Source organism: Aquarana catesbeiana, linkage group LG06 (genome assembly GCF_042186555.1).
Source record: "Aquarana catesbeiana isolate 2022-GZ linkage group LG06, ASM4218655v1, whole genome shotgun sequence".
NCBI classification, from domain to species: domain Eukaryota; kingdom Metazoa; phylum Chordata; class Amphibia; order Anura; family Ranidae; genus Aquarana; species Aquarana catesbeiana.
The window spans coordinates 194,671,648-194,697,974 of record NC_133329.1 but is presented as its reverse complement, the minus strand read 5'-3'; the positions used below and the strand labels follow the sequence as shown (position 1 = coordinate 194,697,974).

At 44.0% G+C, this 26,327-nt stretch overlaps 1 protein-coding gene and 1 pseudogene across 11 annotated transcripts in view; both read right to left on the bottom strand.

Moving 5' to 3' along the window:
- CLEC16A (C-type lectin domain containing 16A) overlaps positions 1-26,327 on the bottom strand; it is a 1,646,984-nt gene that overhangs the window by 685,043 nt on the left and 935,614 nt on the right. For all 11 annotated transcript variants that reach the window (XM_073591184.1, XM_073591186.1, XM_073591185.1 and 8 more), the window contains one exon: positions 4,886-4,930. In XM_073591184.1, the coding sequence (XP_073447285.1) occupies positions 4,886-4,930 (45 nt within the window). The remainder of the gene's footprint in view (positions 1-4,885; positions 4,931-26,327) is intronic.
- LOC141101980 (5S ribosomal RNA) lies at positions 10,269-10,387 on the bottom strand (annotated as a pseudogene).

Here is a 26,327-nt window from a genome sequence, read left to right as displayed (position 1 = left end):
GGGGGCTACCCCAAAGCACCCTCCCAATGTTGAGGGCATGTGGCCTGGTACGGTTCAGGAGGGGGGGCGCACTCTCGTCCCCCCTCTTTTCCTGTGGCTTGCCAGGTTGCGTGCTCGGATAAGGGTCTGGTATGGATTTTTGGCGCGGGGTTTTTTTTGGCGCGGGGTTCCCCTTAAAAGCCATACCAGACCTTAAGGGTCTGGTATGGAATTTAGGGGGAACCCCACGTCATTTTTTTTTAAAATTTTGGCCGGGGTTCCCCTTAATATCCATACCAGACCTGAAGGGCCTGGTATGGAATTTAGGGGGACTCCCACGTAATTTTTTTTTTTAATTTTGGTTCGGGGTTTCCCCTGTGTTGAATTCCCATGCCGTTTTTATCAATGAACTTCTATGTGTATTGTCGGCAATGCAATAGCCGCGGGTAGTTTTAAATGGAATTTTTCCTTCGAAATGTCATTTTGCTGTCAGACTGTTCTAAACACGGGAAACATGCGCCCCTTTACAGGCATACTATAGACACCCCCCAGGTACGAAATTTAAAGGGATATTACACTTTTATTGTTTGACTTTAAGCATTATTAAAATCACTGCTCCTGAAAAAACGGCTGTTTTTAAAACTTTTTTTTTGCATTGATCCATGTCCCCTGGGGCAGGACCCGGGTCCCCAAACACTTTTTATGACAATAACTTGCATATAAGCCTTTAAAATTAGCACTTTTGATTTCTCCCATAGACTTTTAAAGGGTGTTCTGCGGCATTTGAATTTGCCACGAACACCCCAAATTGTTCGCTGTTCGGCGAACTTGCGAACAGCCAATGTTCGAGTCGAACATGAATTCGACTCGAACTCAAAGCTCATCCCTACCACAGATGATGCCAATCTGTGCCCATCAGTAATGCCTGGCAGTGCCTCCTTATCCGTGATGCCCATCAGTGCCATCTATCAGCGCCCTACATGCCACCTATCAGTGCCACCCATAAGTGCCCATCAGTGCAGCCTTTCAGTTAGACCATGCAAGCCAGGGTAAGGTGTCACCATTCCTCAAGCCCCAAATCTGTGTGGGAGAGATGAGCTGAGGCTTGTGAGGGAGCAGGGCTGCGGCCACATACCTGGTCCAACTGTGGAGATGAGGCAAGCAGCAGTGTGGGTGAAGGAGAGGAGGAGGCTGTCTGTGTAGGCCAGTGATCTGGCGCCATCTTGGATGCTTCCACATGTGAGCCTGGACCGCTGGAAAAATAAGAATCCAGGGAGCCCGAGTGGTCATAAGCGGCTTTTTGGCCAGCTGGGGAGAAGCCCACTGTTGTCCCGGCATACTGAGATGGATGAAGCAGTCTGTGTCCCTTGATTCTGGTGCCTTTTGCCTGGGTGGAAGCGGGAGCTCACCGAGGAAGCGTCCTCAGGCTAGCATGTCCCAGCCACACCCCTCGCAGTACTTTTTTTTTTGAGGTGTACACTGCCCCACACCACCACAATGCAGTGATGTGAACTAGGCAGATAAGGACCCAAGGCATTTTGCCTTGTCATGTGGTGGGACTGCACTAAAATAGCTGCCCAACGCAGTCCCACTGATTCTGGTGTGAATGGGCCTTAATGGTTGAGTTTCAGTGCCAAGTTTAACCACCTCAATACAGTGCACTTACACCCCCTTCCTGCTCAGACCAATTTTCAGCTTTAGCACTCTTATAGGGCGTACACACGGTCGGACTTTGTTCGGACATTCTGACAACAAAATCCTAGGATTTTTTCCGACGGATGTTGGCTCAAACTTGTCTTGCATACACACGGTCACACAAAGTTGTCTGAAAATCCGATCGTTTTAAACGCGGTGACGTAAAACATGTACGTCGGAACTATAAACGGGGCAGTGGCCAATAGCTTTCATCTCTTTATTTATTCTGAGCATGCGTGGCACTTTGTCTGTCGGATTTGTGTACACACGATTGGAATTTCCGACAACGGATTTTGTTGTCGGAAAATTTTATCTCCTGCTCTCCAACTTTGTGTGTCGGAAAATCCGATGGAAAATGTCTGATGGAGCCCACACACGGTCGGAATTTCAGACAACACGCTCCGATCGGACATTTTCCATCGGAAAATCTGACCGTGTGTACGGGGCATTACACTTTGAATGACAATTACTCAGTCAAGCAACACTGTACCCATATGAAATTTGTGTTCTTTTTTTTCACACAAATAGAGCTTTCTTTTGGTGGTATTTAATCACTAGTAGTTTTTTTTTTTTTTTTGTGCTATAAATAAGAAAGACCATAAATTCTGTGAAAAAAATGCCTTTTTCTTTGTTTCTGTCATAAAATTTTGCGAATTGGTAATTTTTATTCATAAATTTTGACCAAAATTTATACTGCTACATATCTTTGGTAAAAATAACCCAAATTAGTGTATATTATTTGATCTTTGTGAAAGTTATAGAGTCTACAAACTATAGTGCCAATCACTGAAAATTGATCACATCTGATCAGGCCTTCAGTACATCAGGTGAATCTCATTTCTTGAGACACTAACAAGTCAGGAAAGTACAAATACCCCCCAAATGACCCCTTTTTAGAAAGTAGACATTCCAAGGCATTAAGTAAGTAGCATGGTGAGTTTTTTTAAGTGGTATTTTTTTCCCACAATTCTTTGCAAAACGAAGATTTTTTTTTTAAACAAAATTTTCATATTTTCAGGTTATTTCTCACACACAGCATATGCATACAACAAATTACACCCCAAAATACATTCTGCTACTCTTCCCGAGTATGGCGATACCACATGTGTGACACTTTTACACAGCCTGGCCACATACAAAGGCCCAACATTGAAGTAGTACCTTCAGGCGTTCTAGGAGCATAAATTACACATCTCGGGTACCCAGATGAACTGTGACAGGTACTCAGGTACTCAGATGGACTGTGACAGGTACTTGGGTACTCAGATGAACCGTGACAGGTACTCAGATGAACTGTGACAGGTACTCAGATGAACTGTGACAGGTACTCGGGTATTCAGATGAACTGTGACAGGTACTCATATGGACTGTGACAGGTACTTAGATGAACTGTGGCAGGTACTTTGATGGGTGGTGACAGGTACATTGATGGGTGGTAACAGGTCCTCTTTATTGGGGGGGGTATTCAGTGTGATTGGTGTACACTGTAAGCAGTAACGAGATGTTACCGCAATCTCCTTCTCACTACATTTAGTGATCGGCTGTGAAAGGATCACCGCCGATCACGTGGTAAACAGCCGCCGGCCAATGGCTGTTTACCAGCATCTGTGAAGAGGAGTGTTCCTGGGAACACACTGCCACCGACGTGCACACAGAGCGCGCGAATGCGCCCTGCAAAGTGGGGCAGTACCATCTGTGATCACCCGTGACTTCATCACGGCCGATCACGTGGTAAACAGCCATGCACAATGGCTGTTCACCCCCCTCGGTGTCTCCGACACGCCACCACCGAAGGTCCAGGGTTGCACGCACATGATTGCGCACATTCCCTGTTTAAATGGACGAACGTCATATGACGCCCCCTCCCAGAATGAGAGCCGCGCCGCCTGGCCGTCATATGATGGCCGGCAGGCGGCAAGCGGTTAAAAAGTTTACACTGTAATGTGAATACATTTCAAAGTCCCAGATTTAAAAGTCACTGTCAGAGATACAGGATGACTCTGCCCTGCCTGTCCATGACACCGATTCCTATAATAGGTTCAGGTATTACCTTTCAAGGTAGGTATACCCCCAAAAAAGTCATCAGGGTCAGGGTTCCATAATAATAGACCACTGCCTTGGACCTGTACAGTACCCTGCAGCTAACTATACGCTGAGGTGAACGTCCATACAGGATCCAGCTCCCCAAGCAACATCACAGGCTTTCCCAATGCTGTGGGGTCCAGGTACGGCTCCCAAGGTTTTGCTGAGGTTGCACTGATCTAGATGCACTGCTTCTATTGTTTTATTAAAAGGCAGTAAAGAGTTGACTGAAGAATCTGAAGCCAACTTAATAAACTAGTTAAGCTACATGTAAATTATCCATAATTATCCGTAAATTATCCGGACACTAGCATAAAACTCAAGACTCATGGAGTGGGGTACAGTTATAGGGGGGGTGCACCAGAAGCATGTCCTCAAAAGCTTTGCCAGTGTTTAATCACCTGAAGGTTCCAGCCTATAACACAGGGTCTATTAATACTTAGCTTGTGTCCTGATTAAGATACTGAGGCATGCTGGGTGAGGGGTTATACTTGGCTGTCCTTACAGATTTTGTTTGTTCGGTTTTGTGAAAGGATTTGCATAACACAATGTTTCTGAATAATTCTGCTGTGTCACTTAATGAAACACTAATGCCCCGTACACAAGGTCGGATTTTCCGATGGAAAATGTCCGATCGGAGAGTGTTGTCAGAAATTCCGACCGTGTGTGGGCTCCATCGGACATTTTCCATTGGATTTTCCGACACACAAAGTTGGAGAGCAGGAGATAAAATTTTCCGACAACAAAATCCGTTGTCGGAAATTCCGATCGTGTGTACACAAATCCGACGGACAAAGTGCCACGCATGCTCAGAATAAATAAAGAGATGAAAGCTATTGGCCACTGCCCCGTTTATAGTCCCGACGTACGTGTTTTACGTCACCGCGTTCAGAACGATCGGATTTTCCGACAACTTTGTGTAACGGTGTGTATGCAAAACAAATTTGAGCCAACATCCATCGGAAAAAATCCTAGGATTTTGTTGTCGGAATGTCCGAACAAAGTCCGACCGTGTGTACGGGGCATAAGAGAATAATGTGATTTGGTATTTCAGATATGTACCCTACTGATTCCTTTGCAGTGTGGATTTTAACATAAAGCCCACTGTAAGCAGTAAGAAAAATCTTACCTTGTAGAAATGTCGAAGAAGGTGTACACTCTCTTCCCTTGCACCCTGAAAATGAAAGGCAAACACTGTTTTTATAATATCAGGAAAGTATCATACTGAAAATATACAAAGAACCGGCAAGGAAAGCAAAATAATAATTTTATTACTGCCATAAGCTGGTTGGCAACAGTTTGCATCTGTGGGTTCAAACATTTGTCATAAAGATAAATCTGAGTGGCAAAACTGTCATGCTAATATGTATGATTATGTACTAATGTCTAAAGCAGGGGTCTCAAACTGGCGGCCCTCCAGTTGTTGCAAAACTACAAGTCCCATCATGCCTCTGCCTGTGGAAGTTATGCTTTTAACTGTCAGCCTTGCAACTTGTAGTTTTACAACAGCTGGAGGGCCGCCAGTTTGAGACCCATGGTCTAAAGGGTAGCCACACATGATACACAGTCTGATTATTATTCAAAGGGTATGAAAAAAAAAAAAAAAAAAAAGAAAAAACACCATAACAACATCCTGCAGCTGAGAATAGTAGAGTACATCAGTCAAAACTATTTACAGTGTTACTTAAACCTAAGAACAAACATGTACTGCATCCGTTTTCTCAGGCCTTTTTTCCTTTATTTTAAGTGGTGGTCCTGCCAGTATTTTACTTCCTGTCCTAGTGTGACAGCATTCACAAAAGACACCTTCCCCTCTTCCATAAAATAGGAGGAAGGTGGTTAACAGTTCTAACACATTTCCAGATTAAATTATTTGAAATAACAATGCAGAGTGCACAGGACAGGACATGACTAGCCTTTTTGCACTTATCAAACTTGATATACCAAATGGTATATTAACAGAATAAAAAGGGACCAAACAGAAGTGAATTGTTAAAGTTTACCAGGCACAAAGATAAAGGGGGGGGTTTATACCCCTCATCAGACCATCCTGCCGAAAAAAATCAAATGCAGCCAGCAGCAGGTGTGTGCATGTATTATAATGTAATGCAAGTCATTAGGCACTGGGCACATGCTGCACTCACCGCTGGGCAGTCTGTTGGGCTGCGGCTGACAGATGATCTACTAGTAACCAGGCAGCTAAGCACATTGAGCGCAGTGGGAGCGGGCAGTGCCCCCCCCCCCCCGTAATCCCATTAACTTGCAGTGCTGCTTTCCACTATGAGCTTGGGGAAGGAGCTTTGCCTAGGCCCTGGAGTGCAGAACGCTGAAGACTCTGCCCCTCCCACCACAATGAATAAACTGCTGCTGTCCAGCTCCAGCACGGCAAGTCCCTCTTTATCTTTTGGCACAGCCGACCCAGAGAGAGTGTCCTCACCCAGTTACCACGGCTGCCGGCATTCTTCTGTTAATAGAAGCTGTAAGTGAGAGACTGTGTGGCAAATGGCAAAGTGTAGTTTTTGAAAACGCTATTTCAAGACCTCCCCATAAGCTGTACCACATGGATTTGCCGCTGTCTAATCACAGAAGACCTAAGAGAGCATCCCAGTCAGTGTTGCCAACCTACCAGATTTAAATTTACTGACACAAGACCCACAATTTACTGGCACAGCCAAGTTTTTACTGCCGTTTACAAAAGTTACAAAATTACAGTTTTAAGCACAGCTTTTAGTATTTAGGCTACAAACAAGTACAATATGCAATTAGCAATGTGATTTAAGGTAAATATTAAGGCAAAAACAAATAATCTTATTTTATTTACATTAGTAAATATGATAGATTTACTAGTAAGTAAATCTCAAGTAAGTAGCTCAGGAACAGGACTCTGGAGGATAAGAAATGAAAATGGGCAGGCGCTCACACACATGAAATTGACTCTCCCAGTGACAATGACAGCAGTGTGCAGCAGCACAGATGACAATGACGACACAACACGTCCCCTCCTGAGTCACAGTGACAGTCTCTGCCCAGCCAGATGGTCCCTTCAGTCCACTCCAGTCCAAGCAGCACTGACAGTGCCCAGCTTGCCTTGTTCACTCAAGGTTCTGGTCACTCGGCTTGGCTCAGTTGCATCATGACATTACACCAAATGCTCAGGGACGACTTCCACCAGACCCGCCCCCCACCAGCACTGCCCGAACACACTGTAGAAGGCACTCAAATGGTCTTGGCCGGGCCAAGCGTCACAGCCATATTTTTTACCGGCAACCTTTTCCTGTCACTGGCATTTACTGTCAGGAGAAAAGTGCCCATTTTTTACTGGCTACCAGTAAAAATGCTGATGGCAGGCAACACTGATCCCATTATAAGGCTCTACAGTGCTTCCAGGAGGTCTGCCACAAACGTAGAATTTGCACAACACCAGGCCCACTATCACAAGCTTTAATGAATCTAGACTTCCCCCTGGGGTGACCAGTCACTTCAGGTGGGCAACCCGATAATGGACTTTGAGCCCATCATCTCTTTCATAATGGCATGTTCCTTTCACATGAAAGCATTAAAACAGTGTCCTGAATCACAAATAAATTAATGGGAATCTATGCTACTTAAACATTACATCCACTCTCTCCAACATCTAACTGACCTATCCAAACCCGTGACCCCCTTCAAAAAATGATGCGCAAGACTTACTCCTCAGCATGTAATCTCAATTGTACATAATATGCTGTGGGAAAGCCTGCAAGGCATTTGGATTGGACTTAACCAATGATCACTGGGTGCAAATGTACTGCCATGTACACAAATGATCCTTTAATGTCTCAATCCAAGAGAATAATTATAAATTCATGTCCCATTGGTACCATACTCCTCCTCTCCTGCATACATTTGATGCCTCTACTTTGGTTCAATGCTGGAGATGCCATCAAATGCCTGGCACTCTTCTACATATTTGGTGGAAATGTCCATTCATCAAACCTTTTTGGAAGGTGATACCCAGTTAGATTACCAAAATAATTACATGCTCCTTAGAATTTACACCCAAACAATACCTCCTCCACCACCACCTTTCAAAGACTACACCTTACTTCAAATCCCTAAATATTATGTTAGTTAAAGCAGCTAAAAATAGGATTTTTATAACAGCTTACCTGTAAAATCCTTTTCTTTTGAAGTGCATCACGGGACACAGAGCCATAGTAATTACTATGTGGGTTATAGTCCACCTTCAGGTGCTGGACACTGACACACCCTAAACGGGAAGTTGCCTCCCTATATAACCCCTCCCACTACTGGGAGTATCTCAGTTTTGTAGAAAAGCAATACATGTGTATACTAGAAAGAGGGGCGGGACCTCTGTGTCCCGTGATGTACTTCAAAAGAAAAGGATTTTACAGGTAAGCTGTTATAAAAATCCTATTTTCTTTAATCGTACATCACGGGACACAGAGCCATAGTAATTACTATGTGGGATGTCCCAGAGCAATGCCAACTGAGGGGAGGGAGATGCAACCAAAGTAGGGCACCATGAGATCAGAGGATTTATACTGCTGCCTGCAGTACACTGAGCCCAAAGGCGACATCCTCATGTCTTTTTACATCCACCGGATAGAATCTGGTAAATGTATGGATTGAAGACCAAGTTGTGGCCTTGCAGAATTGAGCCATGGAGGCTTGGTGATGCACTGCCCACAAAGCACTAATAGCCCTAGAGGAGTGCGCTTTGATTTGAAAGGGTAGAACTACCTCTTTAAACAATAAGCTTGAACGATTACTTGTCGAATCCATTTAGAAATAGATTTTGATGCTGCCTGTCCTCATTTATGACCTTCAGGCAACACGAACAAAACATCCATTTTTCGAATCTGAGCAGTCGCCTTTAACCGGTTGCCGCCCACCCACCGTCATATGACGTGATAGACTTTGAGCAGGGATATCTGAATGATGAATGTAGCTACAGACATCATTCAGATATTGCCGTTTTCAGCCGGCGATTCCCTACACCATAAGAACGATCATAGCGGCTGTTTCGTAGTGATTTTAAGTAGTGATTTTTCTTCCATAGAACAGAGTTCTGGAAAAATCAAGGTAGAACAATATCCTGGTTTAGATAAAAACCTGATATTACCTTTGGTAAAAAGTTAGGATGACGCAATACTACCTTATCCTTGTGAACAATAAAAATATAGCTCTTTACAAGAAAGAGCAGCCAATTCTGATACCCTTCTTGCAGCAGATATGGTTACCAGAAAAAATTGTTTCCTTGTCAAAAAAGGACCAAGATAATATGTTGTATCGACCCAAAATAAAAAAGGCTGTTTTGTAATGCCAACAAAACTAAATTCAAGTTCCAAGGGTTCAGGGGTTACCTAACCGGAGATTAAGCCGTGTTACCCCCTGAATAAAGTTACGAACCAAAGAATGCAAAGAAAGTGGTCGTTGAAATAATACTGATAAGGCCGAGACCTGTCCTTAGAAAGAACTCAAGGTCAGCTTTATTTCTCACCCCATCTGCAGAAAGTGAAGGATTCTACCTTTGACCTATTTCCTGGGGTGCAACTCCTGGTTTCACACCAGGAGACACATGTTTCCCAGACTCCACAATATATAATTATGGAGGCCGGCTCCCTTGCATTAACCAAGGTAGAAACTACTGAACCTGACAGCCCACACTTCTTCAGAGTGTGAGTCTCAATAGCCAGACCGTTAAACTTAGCGTTTGTAAAGTAGGATGGAACACCGGACCTTGCGAGAGAAGATCTGGGCGTGATGGTAGGGTCCCCTACTGCCATCTTTACGATCTCTGCATACCAAGATTTCCTGGGCCCCGCTAGGGGCCACAAGAATCAATGACTCCCTTCCTGCTTGATCCTGCGAAGAAGTGGTGGATGCAGGCAGAATAGGAAGAAATGCATAAATCAGTGAGAACCAATTCCACGGGAATAGCAAGGCTTCTGTTCCGCATGCTAGCGGATCTTTTGTTCTTGACACAAAGTTGTTGATTTCTTTGTTGAACCTGGACGCAAACAGATCTGTGTCTGGGATCCCCCATTTTTGACATATTGTCAGGAAGATATCGGGGTGAAGGAACCATTCTCCCGGAAACAACTGCTGACGACTCAAGTAGTCCGCCTGCCAATTTTCTATTCCTAGAATGAAGACTGCCGATAGGCAAAGTACATCTCTGGGCCACACAACTTCTTGTGCCCCCTTGGTGATTAATATAAGCCACTGCTATTGCACTGTCGGATTGAAACCTGGCAGGACAATTCCGTAAACTGAACGTTCAGGCCCTCAGGACCAAGAGCTCTGCCTGAATTTCTAAAATGTTAATGGGCAAGGCCATTTCTGATCTGGGCCACTTCTCTTGGACAGTTGCCTCTTCTAGGACTGTTCCCCAACCTAAACAAAAAAGGTTGGCATATGTTGTTACCACTTCGCAGTTAACTGAAGGAAGGATTTTCCCCTTAGTAGATTTTTGGATATTAACCATAAACCGAGGCTCCGGCGCACCCAGCCTACAGCACCTGGTATTTCCAGGTGGTCTCTCATCCGGGTACAAACCAGGCCCGACCCTGCTTAGCCTCCAAGATGAGAGGAGATCCGGCACTATCAGGGTGATGTGGCCGTAGGCTTTGGAGTCAGACACATTGGGAATGTAGAGCTTGAACCCTTTGTTCCAAGCCGATAGGAAACTGTTTTGCAGCAGTCTCAATGAAAAGTTGAATAGAAGAAATTCATCTTGCTTCGACTACCTAAATCAGTTCCTTTACGGCGCTGATCTTTGCCGTAAGAATACCCTTTTCTGGGTGTACCTACGATCAGAGTATTTTAGCCTTTTTCATGGTTTTAAAGAAGATTTATCCTAGGTTGAGAATCCGACCTAGATATTCCAGGTAGTTAAATGTGGTGACCATACTTTGGTCTAAGCGGGCTACTGACTAGTCTATCAAGAACAGATTGACTAGGTAAACCAAAATCATTATACCTTGGGCACTTAAATCTGGCTAGAAGAGGGGCCAGAACCTTTGTAAACACTCAAGGTGCAGTAGCTGGACTGGAAAGCAGAGCTACACACTGAAAATTAAGATTTTCCACCTTGAAAAGTAGATATTACTAGTGAGCGAGGAAAAAGGCATAGGGAGGTATGCATCTTTGATGTCGATTGACGCCAGAAGCTCTCATCCTTGTAGGATGGAGATAACTGATTTGGATTGACTCCATACGAAAAAAAGAGTGGTTATATTCAGGAATTGAATTTAGATTTTTGAGATCAAGAATGTCCATTCAGATTTGGCACCATGAAAAAAAAGAGGTTTGAATCAAACCCAAACCTTTGTTCTTACATGGGGACCCCCATGATTACTTTTTTCTTTTTCTCTGGATCCTTTGAAACGCTTTATCTGAGAAAACAATTTTTCCAATAGGAATTCCACCTTTTTATCCGTTGGATCCTTAAGCATTTGAGCATTTTCTGCCGGACAAGTCAAAATTACTCACAGAGGATATAGCAGCGTTAATTGCTGGTATACCCTACTTAGTGAATTTCCTCCACCATAGGATAAAGTGTTTAAACTTTTTAGGAGGGGAAAAAATGCTTATCTGGGTGATCCTTTCAGATACAAAAAAGCTTTGCCAGCAATGAATGGACAGGAAAAGGCATGCACAGCTTGAGGAGGCTTTAGTGAACCCAAACACTCAGTTAATACATAAACGTGGAGCGATCATTCAGCAAATTGCACCATCAATCTTAAGATCAGAAGAGGAGTCATCAGCCTCACCACGGTCCCCAGAGGCTATTTGTCTTCTCCTGCCCCTAGTTCCTCAGTTTGAGGGTCCTGGGTAATGGAAGAGAATCTGTCGCATTTTGACCCACACTGGGATGCGATTAAAGTTGCTAAACTTTTTTTTTAAATTATCATAAAATAAACAGGAGCTGCAGTGTTAAAACAGTTGCAGACATTTCATGGCCCTGATGCTCACTCTGACCAGCCACCCCCTCTCTGGGGGGATGCTATTTGTAGAGATGAGTAGGCTTTCCAGAGCTTGAGGGAGACCCTTTTAGCTCTTTTTTGGGGGTGTTTCAACCCCCCCTTCTGACCATAGCCCGATACACAAAGCAGAGGTACCACCAGAAGAAATTGCATCCACTGCTTGAGCAATAGTCCAGCTACTGCCGCTGCTATTAATGCTCAGCCTGATGCAAATAGTAAATGTGTCAAATAAGAAATGCCTGTATCACCAAAACCTCTTTCATGCTCTTCTTTGCCCTTATGTCTCTCCAACAATTTTGCAGCCAGCATAATTGGAGTTTGTCTTTTTTAAAAACACACTCCTGCATTGGAAAATGCCAACACTGGGCTAAGCCCCGCCCCCACTGTTGCATCGCGCCCCCTTCCTTTCTTTTTCAAAAAAAGAGTTTTCCCGCGCAAGCACGGGCCTACGATCCGACGGGATCGGCTGAGTGAGGGAGGGATGGCGTGAAGGAGACCTGGAAGCCACCGCCATGTAGGGGCAGTGATAGAAAACGGCATTGCCAATCCTTTTTAGTTTTCCCTTATACTCAGCCTCTTGAAGAGGGGAAGAGTTCAGCTCAGGTGGGGGTGTCTGGAGGAAAAAGAAAACCCCCAAACTTACCGGAGGTCTACCTGCTAGCCGGAGGAAAAAAGTCTGCTGCTTCTGTGACACATTGTGACTCTGAGCAAAGCATGATTAAAGTCAAGCTAAGTCATACATGCTCCATACAGCCCCCGGAGAAGGTACGTGCTCCATACAGCCCTCAGTGGTGACACTTAGGCATGACAACATTTACTTTAAAGGAGACATTTCATAAGAAAATTAAAAAATTTGTTAGAAAAACTCCACTTACCTTTCCCACCGCAGGGTTTCTGTGGTAAAACCAACAGACCCGATCTTCACCCTTCACGGTGGGTTCCATGAAAAACCTTCAGGAACAGGGGGCCTGTAAAAAGCACCCGCCAGTAAAACTTTATGGCCTTAACACCAAAAGTACTGGATCCCAGGGTCCAGCTCTCTAAAAAGAGAAGTGTTACAGGCAAAACCTTGTTTCTTTGGACACGAGGCCCAGGTACCATTCAATTTGGCCTAAAAGACACTTTGAATGGATCCGGCTGCATAGCTAGCCCCAGCAAGGATTGCTCCAGAGGAGCTCAGCACAGCACATCTTCACTCGTGACCAACATCTTAGACACTGGCGAAAAAACTGAGATACTCCCAGCAGTGGGAGAGTTTTATATAGAGAGACAACTTCCTGTTTAGGGTATGCCAGTGTCCAGCATCTGAAGGTGGACTATAACCCACATAATAATTACTATGGCTCTGTGTCCCTTGATGTACGATTAAAGAAATGTCTATACCCAGGCTTTGGGGTGTTTCCAGAATCCCCACCCTGTCAGACTGGTATAAAAGTGTCAATAAAATTGCTGTGATGGAAGAGCTCATTTCGGTTTCGTAAGACTCCCCCTCCAAGTCGCCTTCACTTGGGCTTACTGGACTCACTTCCAGTCTTCTGACGAATACCTTCGGACGATGGGCCTCTACCTGCCGAGCCAAACCTAAAAATCTGATTTAATCTTATCCCCCCAAGAAAGCTCTAGCATTCCCTGACCCATACCTTTTACTTGAACAAGCAAAAGAGAACGGTCACAACCCAACCCTAGCCAATGAGGAGAGGGAGTTCTGGGACAGCCGAGTCTCTCGTGCACATCACTAGATCAAGAGGGAGCTCAGGTGAGTATAAGGGTGTGCTGTGGGGGAACAACACACAGACGTTTTTTACCTTCATGCATAGAATGTGTGACAGTTTGATGCTAATGCATCCGGACACTTCCGGACACTTCCCTGCAAGCAGTGGAAAAGATCATTCATAGTTTCAACAATGTTTCTTTTTATAAATTAAACATCTCCAAATCCACCATCTTACCGATATGTATACAGAGATCAACACTGTTGTCCTCAAAATCCCAATTCCCATATACATGGGTATCTAGACGTACCATATCTAGGCGTAACGTTGGCTGCCCTACTTCACATACGTATGAAGCCAATTGTCTACCCCTTATCCAGACGACGACACAAGATTTACAGAATATTGAACAATATGAATTAACATGGTTAGGGGGCGTTCTGCAGTCTTTAAAATGCCCGTGCTCCCAAAAAATACTCAATTTTCTTTGGAACTATACCTATTCTATTACCAAATAGCTTGGCCGCAGTGTGTTATGGGCGATAGAATAGGTCCTTCTCAGGTTGTGGTTTCTGTGATCTCCTCATGTGTATTGCTTTGGGACATCCCACATAGTAATGATTATAACCTGTTCTATGTCCTGCAATGTACAATAAATATTTTTTTTCTACATACCTGTATGTAAAACTTGTATGTTACCTGTAAAATCTATTCTTGGAGTACATCACAGGACAAAGAGGTCCCTCCCCTATTTTTTGGGGAATTTATCTCATTGCTTGATACAAAACTGAGGTACTTCCTGTATAGAAGGGGTTATATAGGGAGGACTTCCTGTTTTACCTGCCAGTGTCCATTCAGCTATAGGTGGCACATAACCCACTTTAGCAAGAAGAGTATCAGCACTTCTGGCTCTTTCATGTAAGGAGCCGATCTTGGTCTTGCATCATGATAAGGTGACGTTGCGTCCTCGTCCATCTTTCTTGTCTAGAGTGGTTTCCAGTTTTCACTTAAATCAGGACAGTGTCTTGCCTTTCTTCTTTTTTCTAGTCCACAGTTGGCAGGGGAGAAAAAAAATGCTGCATACTCTGGATTTACTTGAGTTGTCGGTGCAGGTCAGGAATCCTGGTTTGGGCAGGCCGCATCCAGGTCAACTTTTTCTCATTAGATCCCCCAAGTTAATCATTCAAGCCTATGGTTTGAAAGGGCAAAGTCCCACCCTTTCTGGTGAGAGCGCTCTCTACCAGATGCGTGGGGGTATCTTGGGCTATCTGCCATCAGGCGTCAGTGGCTCAGGTTTGCAAGGCTGCTGTATGATCTTTGGTTCATACATTCACAGGGTTTGGCATGGCTGTCATTCAAGAAGGAAGCCTCTTCTGAAGATGATGCACAAAGAAGTGCATAAACAGTTTGCTGAAGACAAGCAGACTAAGGACATGGATTACTGGAACCATGTCTTGTGGTCTGATGAGACCAAGATAAACTTATTTGGATCAGATGGTGTCAAGCGTGTGTGGAGGTAACCAAGACAAGACCTCCAAGACGACCACTGCCTTGCTAAAGAAGCTGAGGGTAAAGGTGATGTACTGGCCAAAGCATGTCTCCAGACCTAAACCCTATTGAGCATCTGTGAGGCATCCTCAAACGGAAGGTGGAGGAGCACAAAGTCTCTAACATCCACCAGCTCTGTTATGTCATCGTGGAGGAGTGTAAGAGGACTCCAGTGGCAACCTGTGAAGCTCTGGTAAACTCCATGCCCAGGAGGGTTAAGGCAGTGCTGGGAAATAATGGTGGCCACACAAAATATTGACACTTTGGGCCCAATTTGCACATTTTCACTTAGGGGTGTACTCACTTTTGTTGCCAGCGGTTTAGACATTAATGGCTGTGTGTTGAGTGATTTTGAGGGGACAGCAAATTTACACTGTTACACAAACTGTACACTCATATCTTTACATTGTAGCAAAGTGTAATTTCTTCAGTGGTTTCACATGAAAAGATAAAATATTTACAAAAATGTGAGGGATGTACTCACTTTTGTGAGATACTGTAAGCATATATTTTTGCAGTTCATGCATGTATGCAGTTTATACAAGTATGCAGTTCAATGCATGTAAATACACAATATTACCAAAAGTATTGCGACGCCTGCCTTTATACGCACATGAACTTTAATGGCATCCCAGTCTTCGTCAATAGGGTTCAATATGGAGTCGGCCATCCCTTTGCAGCTATAACAACTTCAACTCAACTCTTCTGGGAAGACTGTCCACAAGGTTTAGGAGTGTGCCTATGGGAATGTTTGGCCATCCTTCCAGAAGAGCATTTGTGAGGTCAGGCACTGATGTGGATGAGAAGGCCTGACTTACAGTCTCTGCTCTAATTCATCCCAAAGGTGTTATATCAGGTTGAAGTCAGGACTCATGCAAGCCAGTCAAATTCCTCCACCCTCTTTATAGACCTTGCTTTGTGCACTGGTCCAAATCATTTGGTGGAGGGGGAATTATGGTGTGGGGTTGTTTTTCAGGGTTTGGGCTTGGCCCCTTAGTTCCAATGAAGGGAACTCCTAAGGCATCAGCATACTAAGAAATGTTTGACAATTTCATGCTCCCAACTTTGTGGGAAAAGTTTGTGGATGGTCACTTCCTGTCCCAGCATGACTCCACACCAGTGCACAAAGCAAAGTCCATAAAGTCATGGATGAGGGGGGGTTGGTCTGCCACCGAGTGTGATGAATGCTTAATCTCAGTGATCAGAACACCAGGGAGGACACTGGAGCGACACAGGCCTGATCCACACACAATCCACGGCCATCCTGCTTCCTCATGTACCAGACACCTTCCTGGAATATGTCACAGAAGAGGAAAGACGGTAATCGTCTGGAAAAAATGACTGCATTCTTCCTTAAAGTGGCATCCAAGGTCAGTAACCACTAAGATGGCATCTGCGTGGCCGTAGACCACAGCTCCTACACAGATCTCCCTGACAATTCACAGGGAGATCAAGACCCTCAGCTCCTGCCTTCTTCCCCCGGCAACTCAGATGGAGGGGGCCCTCTTCCAGGCAGCCCAGCGAAAACCAGAATGAGAATGTATGAGCCTCCATCCTCAGACCATGCTGCAGCCTCCCCATTTCACCCCCTTCAATCTTTTATGACAACCTTCCCTAGCAAAGGCCAGCCTATAATGGACACAACACTAAAGGACATGCACCTTTCATTGCAGTCCTCCCTAATGTCTGACCTATCACAACTTATCACTAAATTCTCCTCTGATATACACAACCTGGGAGTCTCCCTTATAGAAGATAACATGGAAGAATGTACCATGACTGTAAATGACCTAGATGAGGCCAAAGAGTCATGGATCAGAGCCAAATTGGCAGAGCTGGAGGACAGGTCACGCCGTAATAACGTGAAACTACGTAGAATGAGGGCGTGGCCAGCAGAGGTGATGGCTGTGTACGGAGAGAGCTCCAGAGAGACCCGTCAGCATCTATTGCCATCCAGCTTTTTTGGTTCCCTGTGCTCTGCTAACCCTGACAAACACCATGAGGCCAGCAATTCATCCCATCTTGGATCATCATCCCAAGGGGACAGCTGCAGATCATCCCCTGGAGCCTCCCCACTCAGCAGTCCACAGAAAATAGCACAGAAGAGATCATCAACACACAGATATGCAGGTGAGCTGGGGAATCATGATCTCTCACAAGACAGCACCATGGAGTTTGTGGAACATATTAATGAGTTCCACCCCACAGGGCAGCCTCTGAGCGACACAATTATGAGGGAAATGCTAGTTACCCTCCGGGGATCATTACACAGAGAAATTATGAACTGCATCTCACAAGTGAATCATCAGCCATAGGTGACCGGGTCAATCATATTGAGTACAAAATGGGGGTATTTGCTGCAGGCCACAATGAGTTAGTGGATGCATAAAATGGGTCTGAGGAAGATAGGCCATAAAAAAAAAAACTGGCTGACCTAGAGGACAGGTCACACAAGAATAACAGGGGCGGACAAATCCGTAGCCCCGGTGGATTTTAAACAATATGTCCAGCAATTTATTGCCACTATGTTGCCAGACACCCCTGACAGTGAAGTGATAGTGGACAGAGCACACCGTCTCCCAAAACCAAAATTCCTGCCTGAGAATATTCTCAGGGATGCCATTGCTCGCATCCACTTTTTCCATGTTAAAGATGAGCTTATGAGATATGCTAGGCAAAATCCTTCACTTCCAGGCCCACATGCAGATATTTCAGTGTTTGCAGATTTGTCTCAACATACCATGAAAGCCCAGAAAAAGCTTGCAACCCTTACCTAGCTATTTCAAAACCACAAAATCCCATATTCTTGGGGATTTCCCACAAAAATTCTCATAACAAGAGAAAACCGCACTTATGTCATCACAACAGTTGAAGAAGGCTTGTCACTCGCAAGAAAATTGTATTTATTACCAGAAGAAGAGGCAAACCTCCCTTCCAAATCCCCACCTCACAGGCTCCCTCAGGATTGGCAATCTGTTGATACTTAAATAAGAGTCCTGTTGTAATTTATAAAATGTATAAATTTGTCAACTTTTCGCAAACTCTGAATTTATTCACCTTTTTTATGTGCTTATTTCTGTTCCTATTTTCTTTAGTTTTTTTTTTTTATGTTTTATTTTTTCTACGAGGAATGCTATGAAGAAACCATTCTGAATTCAACCTGGTCGTTCTTGCTCTTTGACTTTACTACTACAAAAATGAATGTGATCTACATTTATTATCAAACACTGCCACCTACAGGTAATAATGCATCACTACAGCTGTTACAAATGACTCACTCAACACTCTGCATCTCATTTTTACAATACCCATGACCCTTTCAATCATCTCTTTAACTGTACATACCCCAATCAAAAGGCACACTATGTGGGGGGAAGTAAATAAGCTGAAAGAGGATATCCTCTGTGCTTAGGACACACACTTTATGGATGAAAAACAACCCAAATGCACAAATATATCCTATATATATCCTATGTGGTATATAAATACCACATACACTTTAGTGAATCTTTATGCCCCCAACACCTGACCAGCAACATTCATGAGAAATAGGAAAAAGCGCATTGACAAGGTATTCAGGGGATCACTACTCCCATGTGGGGACTTTAAAAGTGTGGTCAACAAAAACATGGACTATTCTAACCTCACCTTACACACCGGTGTGAGTTGCAACCCCTTTTAACAGAATCTGAGCTACATGACACCTGGAGATGCGTAAATTCATCTTAAAGGGACTATACCTATTACTCAGCTCCCCACCAAGCTTATTCGAGGATCAACTTTTTCTTATCAGATCTTAACTTACTGCATAGAACTCTATTTGTTAAAATCAATTCAATAACCTGGTCGGACCACGCTCCAGTCTCTGAAGGAGCAATGGTCAAGAAACCTTGCATACCTTTGGAGGAATAACACTGAACCTCTCTCTAACCCCAAGCACAAAACTAGACTAACTCAGCTACTTAATGTGCTATTTGTGGTATACAATACATCTAATGCAAATGCAATTTCTGTATAGTGTGCCGATAAGCTTAGAGTAGGGGCCTGCTTATACAGGCTGTGGCAAGGGAAAAGAGGCAGAGGGCAAAACTGTTGAACATGCTGCTCAATGACCTTAAATCTTTAGAATCACAACACAAAAAAAAACCCTCTCCCCAAACTGAAACTGATCTATTTCAATGTAGACAAAAAAATTGCCTAACCCTTATCTCAGGCTACCAGAAATATTTGAAACAAACTAAAGCAATGTATTATGCAAACAGTAATAAAGCAGGAAAATTACTGGCAATTAAGAAAGAGACAGCAACGTACAAACTTGAATTGTATTAGAGACCTCCATAGTGGAAAAATGGAGTACCACCCATCTGCGATAGCCAACACCTTTATGAAATACTACAAGGACCTTTATAACCTTAGTTCAGATAGTACCACACCCCAAATATTAATACATTTTCTGAACTCCGTAACATTGCCCATGATAAATACCGAAGTGCTTACAGCACTTAACACCCCAATCTCAGATAAAGAAATACTGGATACTATTCAAAGCTTACCAGCACATAAATCACCTGGCACTGATGGATTTTCCTCAGATTATTATAAATAATTTTCTCAAATCTTAGTTCCACATCTGGGAGCTTTGTTCAACAAGGTAGCCTCTTCTGCCTCTTTGCTCGAGGAAATCTTACAGGCCACCATAATAGCATTACGGAAACCAGGAAAGAAGTCCACAAAACTGTAGACTCATAACTCTGTTAAATACAGACTTAAAGATTTATGCTAAGTTACTTGCAAATAGATTGGCTAAAATAACTCCTTCTCTAGTAAAAATAGACCAGGTGGGTTTCGTTAAGGAGAGACAGGCCCCTGATGGCACACGGAGACAGTTCAACCTCTTGAAAATAGGAACGTGCCCACAGTGATTCTGACACTTGACACTAAAAAGGCCTTTGATAAGGGTGCATTGGGGGTATCTCAGAGCAATCCTTTAAAAAATTGGGCTCCAAGGAGTCATACTTTCAGCAATATCTGCATTATATACTAACCCCTCTGCCACAATATTTACATCAAACACTATATCTGATCAGTCTTATATTACAAATGGCACCCGCCAGGGATGTCTGTTATCTCCTCTCATATTTCCCCTTATGATGGAAACCCTGGCGGAGGCCATTAGAAGCGATAACACTATAACAGGGATAGAGGTCGCTGGCCAAAATCACAAGACAGGACTGTTTGCGGATGATGTGATCCTCACACTTACCAATCCGGCTTCTTTCCTGACCTGAGTGCACTCGCTACTACAAGAATATGGTTTGTTATCATATTACAAGCTTAATGTTACCAAGTCATGTATATTGCCTATAAATGTTCCAAAGAATCAAACAGACAAACTTAAACAACAATTTTCCTTCCAATAGGCGACTAAAACTATCCCATATTTGGGAGTTACTTTATTGTTTCCTACATCCTCTACATATGAAGCTAAATTTCCAAACCTATTAGCTATTATAAAAAAAATTACTTAAAATATATTTCTACATAAAAACCTTTCTTGGATGGGTAGAGTGGCAGCTTTAAAGATGCTACTCTTATCCAAACCTATTTACTACTTTAGAACAATACCTATTTGTTAGCCGGAGTCCTTTTTTACTCTAACAAACAAATTGTTCAGATAGTTTAAATGGAAAGGAGGTATGGCTAAAATACCCTACTCAATACTAGAGAGACATTGACACAAAGGGAGAGTTTGCTTTCCAGTAATTAGAAACTACTACTATGCAGCTATCTTGGACCAAATTAAGGTGTGATTTGAACCAAATACTGAGAAACTATGGGTGCATATCAAAAAGGCTGTATTAGGACATAGGAAATGACCCTCCCTACTGTTGGCTAAACTGACAAAATTGCAATTATATTGTCCAAAAGTCCCTTCCATAGCAGCCACTCTACTTGCATGGGAGAAATTAAACGCATATATTATTATTATTATACAGGATTTATATAGCGCCGACAGTTTACGCAGAGCTTTACAACATTAGGGCAGACAGTACAAGTACAATACAATTCAATACAGGAGGAATCAGAGGGCCCTGCTCGTTAGAGCTTACAATCTAGGAGGGAGGGTCAAGTTATACAAAAGGGTAATAGCTGTGGGGGATGAGCTAATGGAGAAAATAGTGCAGTTGTTAGATGGAGGCAGGATAGGCTTCTCTGAAGAGAAAAGTTTTCAGGGATAGCCTAAAAGTGGATAAATTTGGAGACAGTCTGACAGATTGGGGTAGGGAGTTCCAGAGGATGGGCGAGGCTCGGGAGAAGTCCTGGAGGCGGATATGGGAGGAGGTGATGAGGGAGCTAGAGAGCAGGAGATCTTGGGAGGAACGGAGAGGGCGATTAGGTTGGTATTTTGAGACTAAGTTAGTGATGTAGCTGGGGGCACAGTTGTGGATGGCTTTGTAACTTATTGTTAGTATTTTGAATTTAATTCGTTGGGCGAGTGGTAGCCAATGGAGGGATTGGCAGAGAGGGGTAGCAGACACTGAGCGGTTTGTAAGGTGGATGAGTCTGGCAGCCGCATTCATGATGGACTGAAGGGGGGATAGTCTATTTAAAGGTAAGCCAATGAGGAGTGAGTTGCAGTAGTCGAGGCGAGAGATAACCAGGGAGTGAATCAGGAGCTTTGTGGTTTCACTGGTTAGAACGGGACGTAGTTTAGAGATGTTGCGGAGGTTGAGGCGGCAAGCTTTGGAAAGTGATTGAATGTGGGGCTGAAAGGAGAGTTCAGAATCCAGGATAACACCTAGCACACTGACATGTGGGGACGGGTGGATGGTTTTGCCATTGCTCTTCACAGAGAAGTCAGGGGAAGAGGCACGTGGGGGAGGAAATATTATAAGCTCGGTTTTGGACAAGTTGAGTTTAAGGAAGTGGTGTGACATCCATACAGATATGTCGGTTAGTAAGTTAGTGATGCGTGAGGACACTGATGGAGTAGGTTGAGGGGTGGAGAGATAGATTTGTGTGTCATCAGCATAGAAATGATATTGAAAGCCGTGAGAGGCTATCAGCTGACCCAGGGAAGAGGTGTAGATTGAAAATAAAAGAGGTCCAAGAACAGAACCTTGGGGGACCCCGAAAGAGAAGGGAAGAGGAGTGGAGGAAGTAGAATTGTAAGTGACACTGAAGGTGCGTTGGGATAGGTAGGATGAGAGCCACTGAAGAGCACAGTCACGGAGACCGAGGGAGTAAAGTTTTTTGAGGAGGAGAGGGTGGTCAACAGTGTCAAAGGCAGCTGAAAGATCCAGAAGTAGGAGTACAGAATAGTGTCTGTTGGTTTTAGCAGCTAGTAGGTCATTTGTGAGTTTTTAAAAGAGCAGTTTATGTGGAGTGTTGAGGGCGAAATCCAGATTGAAGGGGATCAAGAAGGTTGTTTTTAATGAGGTGGTCACTCAGTTGGTTGTAAACCAGGCGTTCACGGAGTTTAGAGGAAAAGGGGAGCAAGGAGATAGGGCGTAGGTTGTTAAGATTGGTAGGGTCCAAGGACGGCTTTTTGAGTATAGGAGTGACCAGTGCATGTTTTAGAGCATCGGCGAAGACGTCAGAGGTGAGGGAGAGATTGAAGATGTGGGTTAGAGAGTGTAGGATGGGGTCAGAGGGTGACCGTAGCATTTGAGAGGGAATAGGGTCCAGGGGACAGGTGGTTAGGTGGGCGATAGAAAGGAGTTTAGCAACTTCGTCTGGAGTAGCAGATTTGAATAGGGGGAGTGTCAGTTGTACCTGTTGACATGGGGTCTTAGCTGGGGGAGATACCTGTAGAGTGGAGATTTCATCACGGATTGTATCAATATTGTTTTTGAAGTGATTAGCGATTTCCTGGGCAGTGAGTAAGTCAGTGGGGGGAGGCGGTGGAGGACAAAGTAGAGAGCTGAAGGTAGAGAAGAGTTTACGGGGATTGGATGAGAAGGTGTTAATAAGAGTTGTAAAATAGGTTTGCTTGGCAGTGTGGAGGAAAGAATAGTATTTTTGGAGGGCAGATTTGTATTGATTGAAGTCTTTGAGAGACTTAGTCTTGTGCCACAGACGCTCAAGAGCACGACTACATTTTTTGAGAATTTTAGTGTCATCTGTTTGCCAGGGTTGTAGGGGTCGAAGCCTGATTCTGCGTGTAGTGAGGGGAGTGAGCTTGTCCAGGGTGGAGGACAGAGATTTATTGTAGATGGACATGGCTTGGTTGGGGCAGGACAGGGGAGAGATTTTGTCATAGAGGTGGTCAGTAGCAGAATAGAGGAGAGAGGAGTTGAATTTGCGAAAGTTTCTACGGGTGATGGTCAATATCTGATCCGATCAGATCTATACTAGCGTCCCCAGCAGTTTAGGGTTCACAAAAATGCAGTGTTAGCGGGATCAGCCCAGATACCTGCTAGCACCTGCGTTTTGCCCCTCCGCCCGGCCCAGCCCACCCAAGTGCAGTATCGATCGATCACTGTCACTTACAAAACACTAAACGCATAACTGCAGCGTTCGCAGAGTCAGGCCTGATCCCTGTGATCACTAACAGTTTTTTTTGTAGCGTTTTGGTGAACTGGCAAGAACCAGCCCCAAGCAACGTCAGGTTAGCACCAGTACCGCTAACACCCACGCACGCACCGTACACCTCCCGTAGTGGTATAGTATCTGAACGGATCAATATCTGATCCAATCAGATCTATAGTAGCGTCCCCAGCAGTTTAGGGTTCCCAAAAACGCAGTGTTAGCGGGATCAGCCCAGATATCTGCTAGCACCTGCGTTTTGCCCCTCCGCCCGGCCCAGCCCACCCAAGTGCAGTATCGATCGATCACTGTCACTTACAAAACACTAAACACATAACTGCAGCGTTCGCAGAGTCATGCCTGATCCCTGCGATCGCTAACATTTTTTTTTGTAGCGTTTTGGGGAACTGGCAAGGACCAGCCCCAAGCAGCGTCAGGTTAGCACCAGTACCGCTAACACCCACGCACGCACCGTACACCTCCCTTAGTGGTATAGTATTCGAATGGATCAATATCTGATCCGATCAGATCTATACTAGCGTCCCCAGCAGTTTAGTGTTCCCAAAAACGTAGTGTTAGCGGGATCAGCCCAGATACCTGCTAGCACCTGCGTTTTGCCCCTCCACCCGGCCCAGCCCACCCAAGTGCAGTATCGATCGATCACTGTCAATAACAAAACACTAAACACATAACTGCAGCATTCGCAGAGTCAGGCCTGATCCCTGCGATCGCTAACAGTTTTTTTTGGTAGCGTTTTGGGGAACTGGCAAGCACCAGCGGCCTAGTACACCCTGGTCGTAGTCAAACTAGCACTGCAGTAACACTTGGTGACGTGGCAAGTCCCATAAGTGCAGTTTGAGCTGGTGAGGTGGCAAGCACAAGTAGTGTCTCCCTGCCACCAAGAAGAATACAAACACAGGCCCGTCGTGCCCATAATGCCCTTTGTGCCCAAAATGCCCTTCCTGCTGCATTCGCCAATCCTAATAATTGGGAACCCGCCACTTCTGCAGCACCCGTACTTCCCCCTTTCACATCCCCAACCAAATGCATTCGGCTGCATTAGAGGCATTTTCTTTATGTCCTCCCGTGTACCCCTACCCAATGAACACCCCCAAAAAGATGTTGTGTCTGCAGCAAGCATGGATATAGGCGTGACACCTGCTATTATTTTCCCTCCTGTCCTGACAATCCTGGTCTTTGCATTGGTGAATGTTTTCAACGCTACCATTCACTAGTTGAGTATTAGCGTAGCGTACAGCATTGCACAGACTAGGCACACTTTCACAGGGTCTCCCAAGATGCCATCGCATTTTGAGAAACCCGAACCTGGAACCGGTTACAGTTATAAAAGTTACAGTTACAAAAAAAGTGTAAAAAAAAACCACAAAAAAATATATAAAATAAAAAAAAAATAGTTGTCGTTTTATTGTTCTCTCTCTCTCTATTCTCTCTCTATTGTTCTGCTCTTTTTTACTGTATTCTATTCTGCAATGTTTTATTGTTATTATGTTTTATCATGTTTGCTTTTCAGGTATGCATTTTTTTATACTTTACTGTTTACTGTGTTTTATTGTTAACCATTTTTTTTGTCTTCAGGTACGCCATTCACGACTTTGAGTGGTTATACCAAAATGATGCCTGTAGGTTTAGGTATCATCTTGGTATCATTCTTTTCAGCCAGCGGTTGGCTTTCATGTAAAAGCAATCCTAGCGGCTAATTAGCCTCTAGACTGCTTTTATAAGCAGTGGGTGTGAATGCCCCCCCCCCCCCCCCACCGTCTTCCATGTTTTTTCTCTGGCTCTCCTGTCTTCAACAGGGAACCTGAGAATGCAGCCGGTGATTCAGCCAGCTGACCATAGAGCTGATCAGAGACCAGAGTGGCTCCAAACATCTCTATGCCCTAAGAAACCGGAAGCTACGAGCATTTCATGACTTAGATTTCGCCGGATGTAAACAGCGCCATTGGGAAATTGGGAAAGCATTTTATCACACCGATCTTGGTGTGGTCAGATGCTTTGAGGGCAGAGGAGAGATCTAGAGTCTAATACACCCCAATTTTTTCAAAAAAGAGTACCTGTCACTACCTATTGCTATCATAGGGGATATTTACATTTCCTGAGATAATAAAAATGATTCAAGAAAAAAAAAATTAAAGGAACAGTTTAAAAATAAGATACAAAAGCAAAAAAATAATAAAGAAAAAAAAAAAAAAAGCACCCCTGTCCCCCCCCCCCCCTGCTCTCGCGCTAAGGTGAATGCAAGCGTCGGTCTGGCGTCAAATGTAAACAGCAATTGCACCATGCATGTGAGGTATCACCGCGTAGGTCAGATCGAGGGCAGTAATTTTAGCAGTAGACCTCCTCTGTAAATCTAAAGTGGTAACCTGTAAAGGCTTTTAAAAATGTATTTAGTTTGTTGCCACTACACGTTTGTGCGCAATTTTAAAGCATGTCATATCCAAAATCCATGTACTCGGCCTAAGATCATCTTTTTTATTTCATCAAACATTTGGGCAATATAGTGTGTTTTAGTGCATTAAAATTTTAAGAAGTGTGTTTTTTCCCCAAAAAATGCGTTTGAAAAATCGCTGCGCAAATACTGTGTGAAAAAAAAAAAAAAAAAAACACCCACCATTTCAATCTGTAGGGCATTTGCTTTTAAAAAAAATATAATGTTTGGGGGTTCAAAGTAATTTTCTTGCAAAAAAAATATTTTTTTCATGTAAACAAAAAGTGTCAGAAAGGGCTTCGTCTTCAAGTGGTTAGAAGAGTGGGTAATGTGTGACATAAG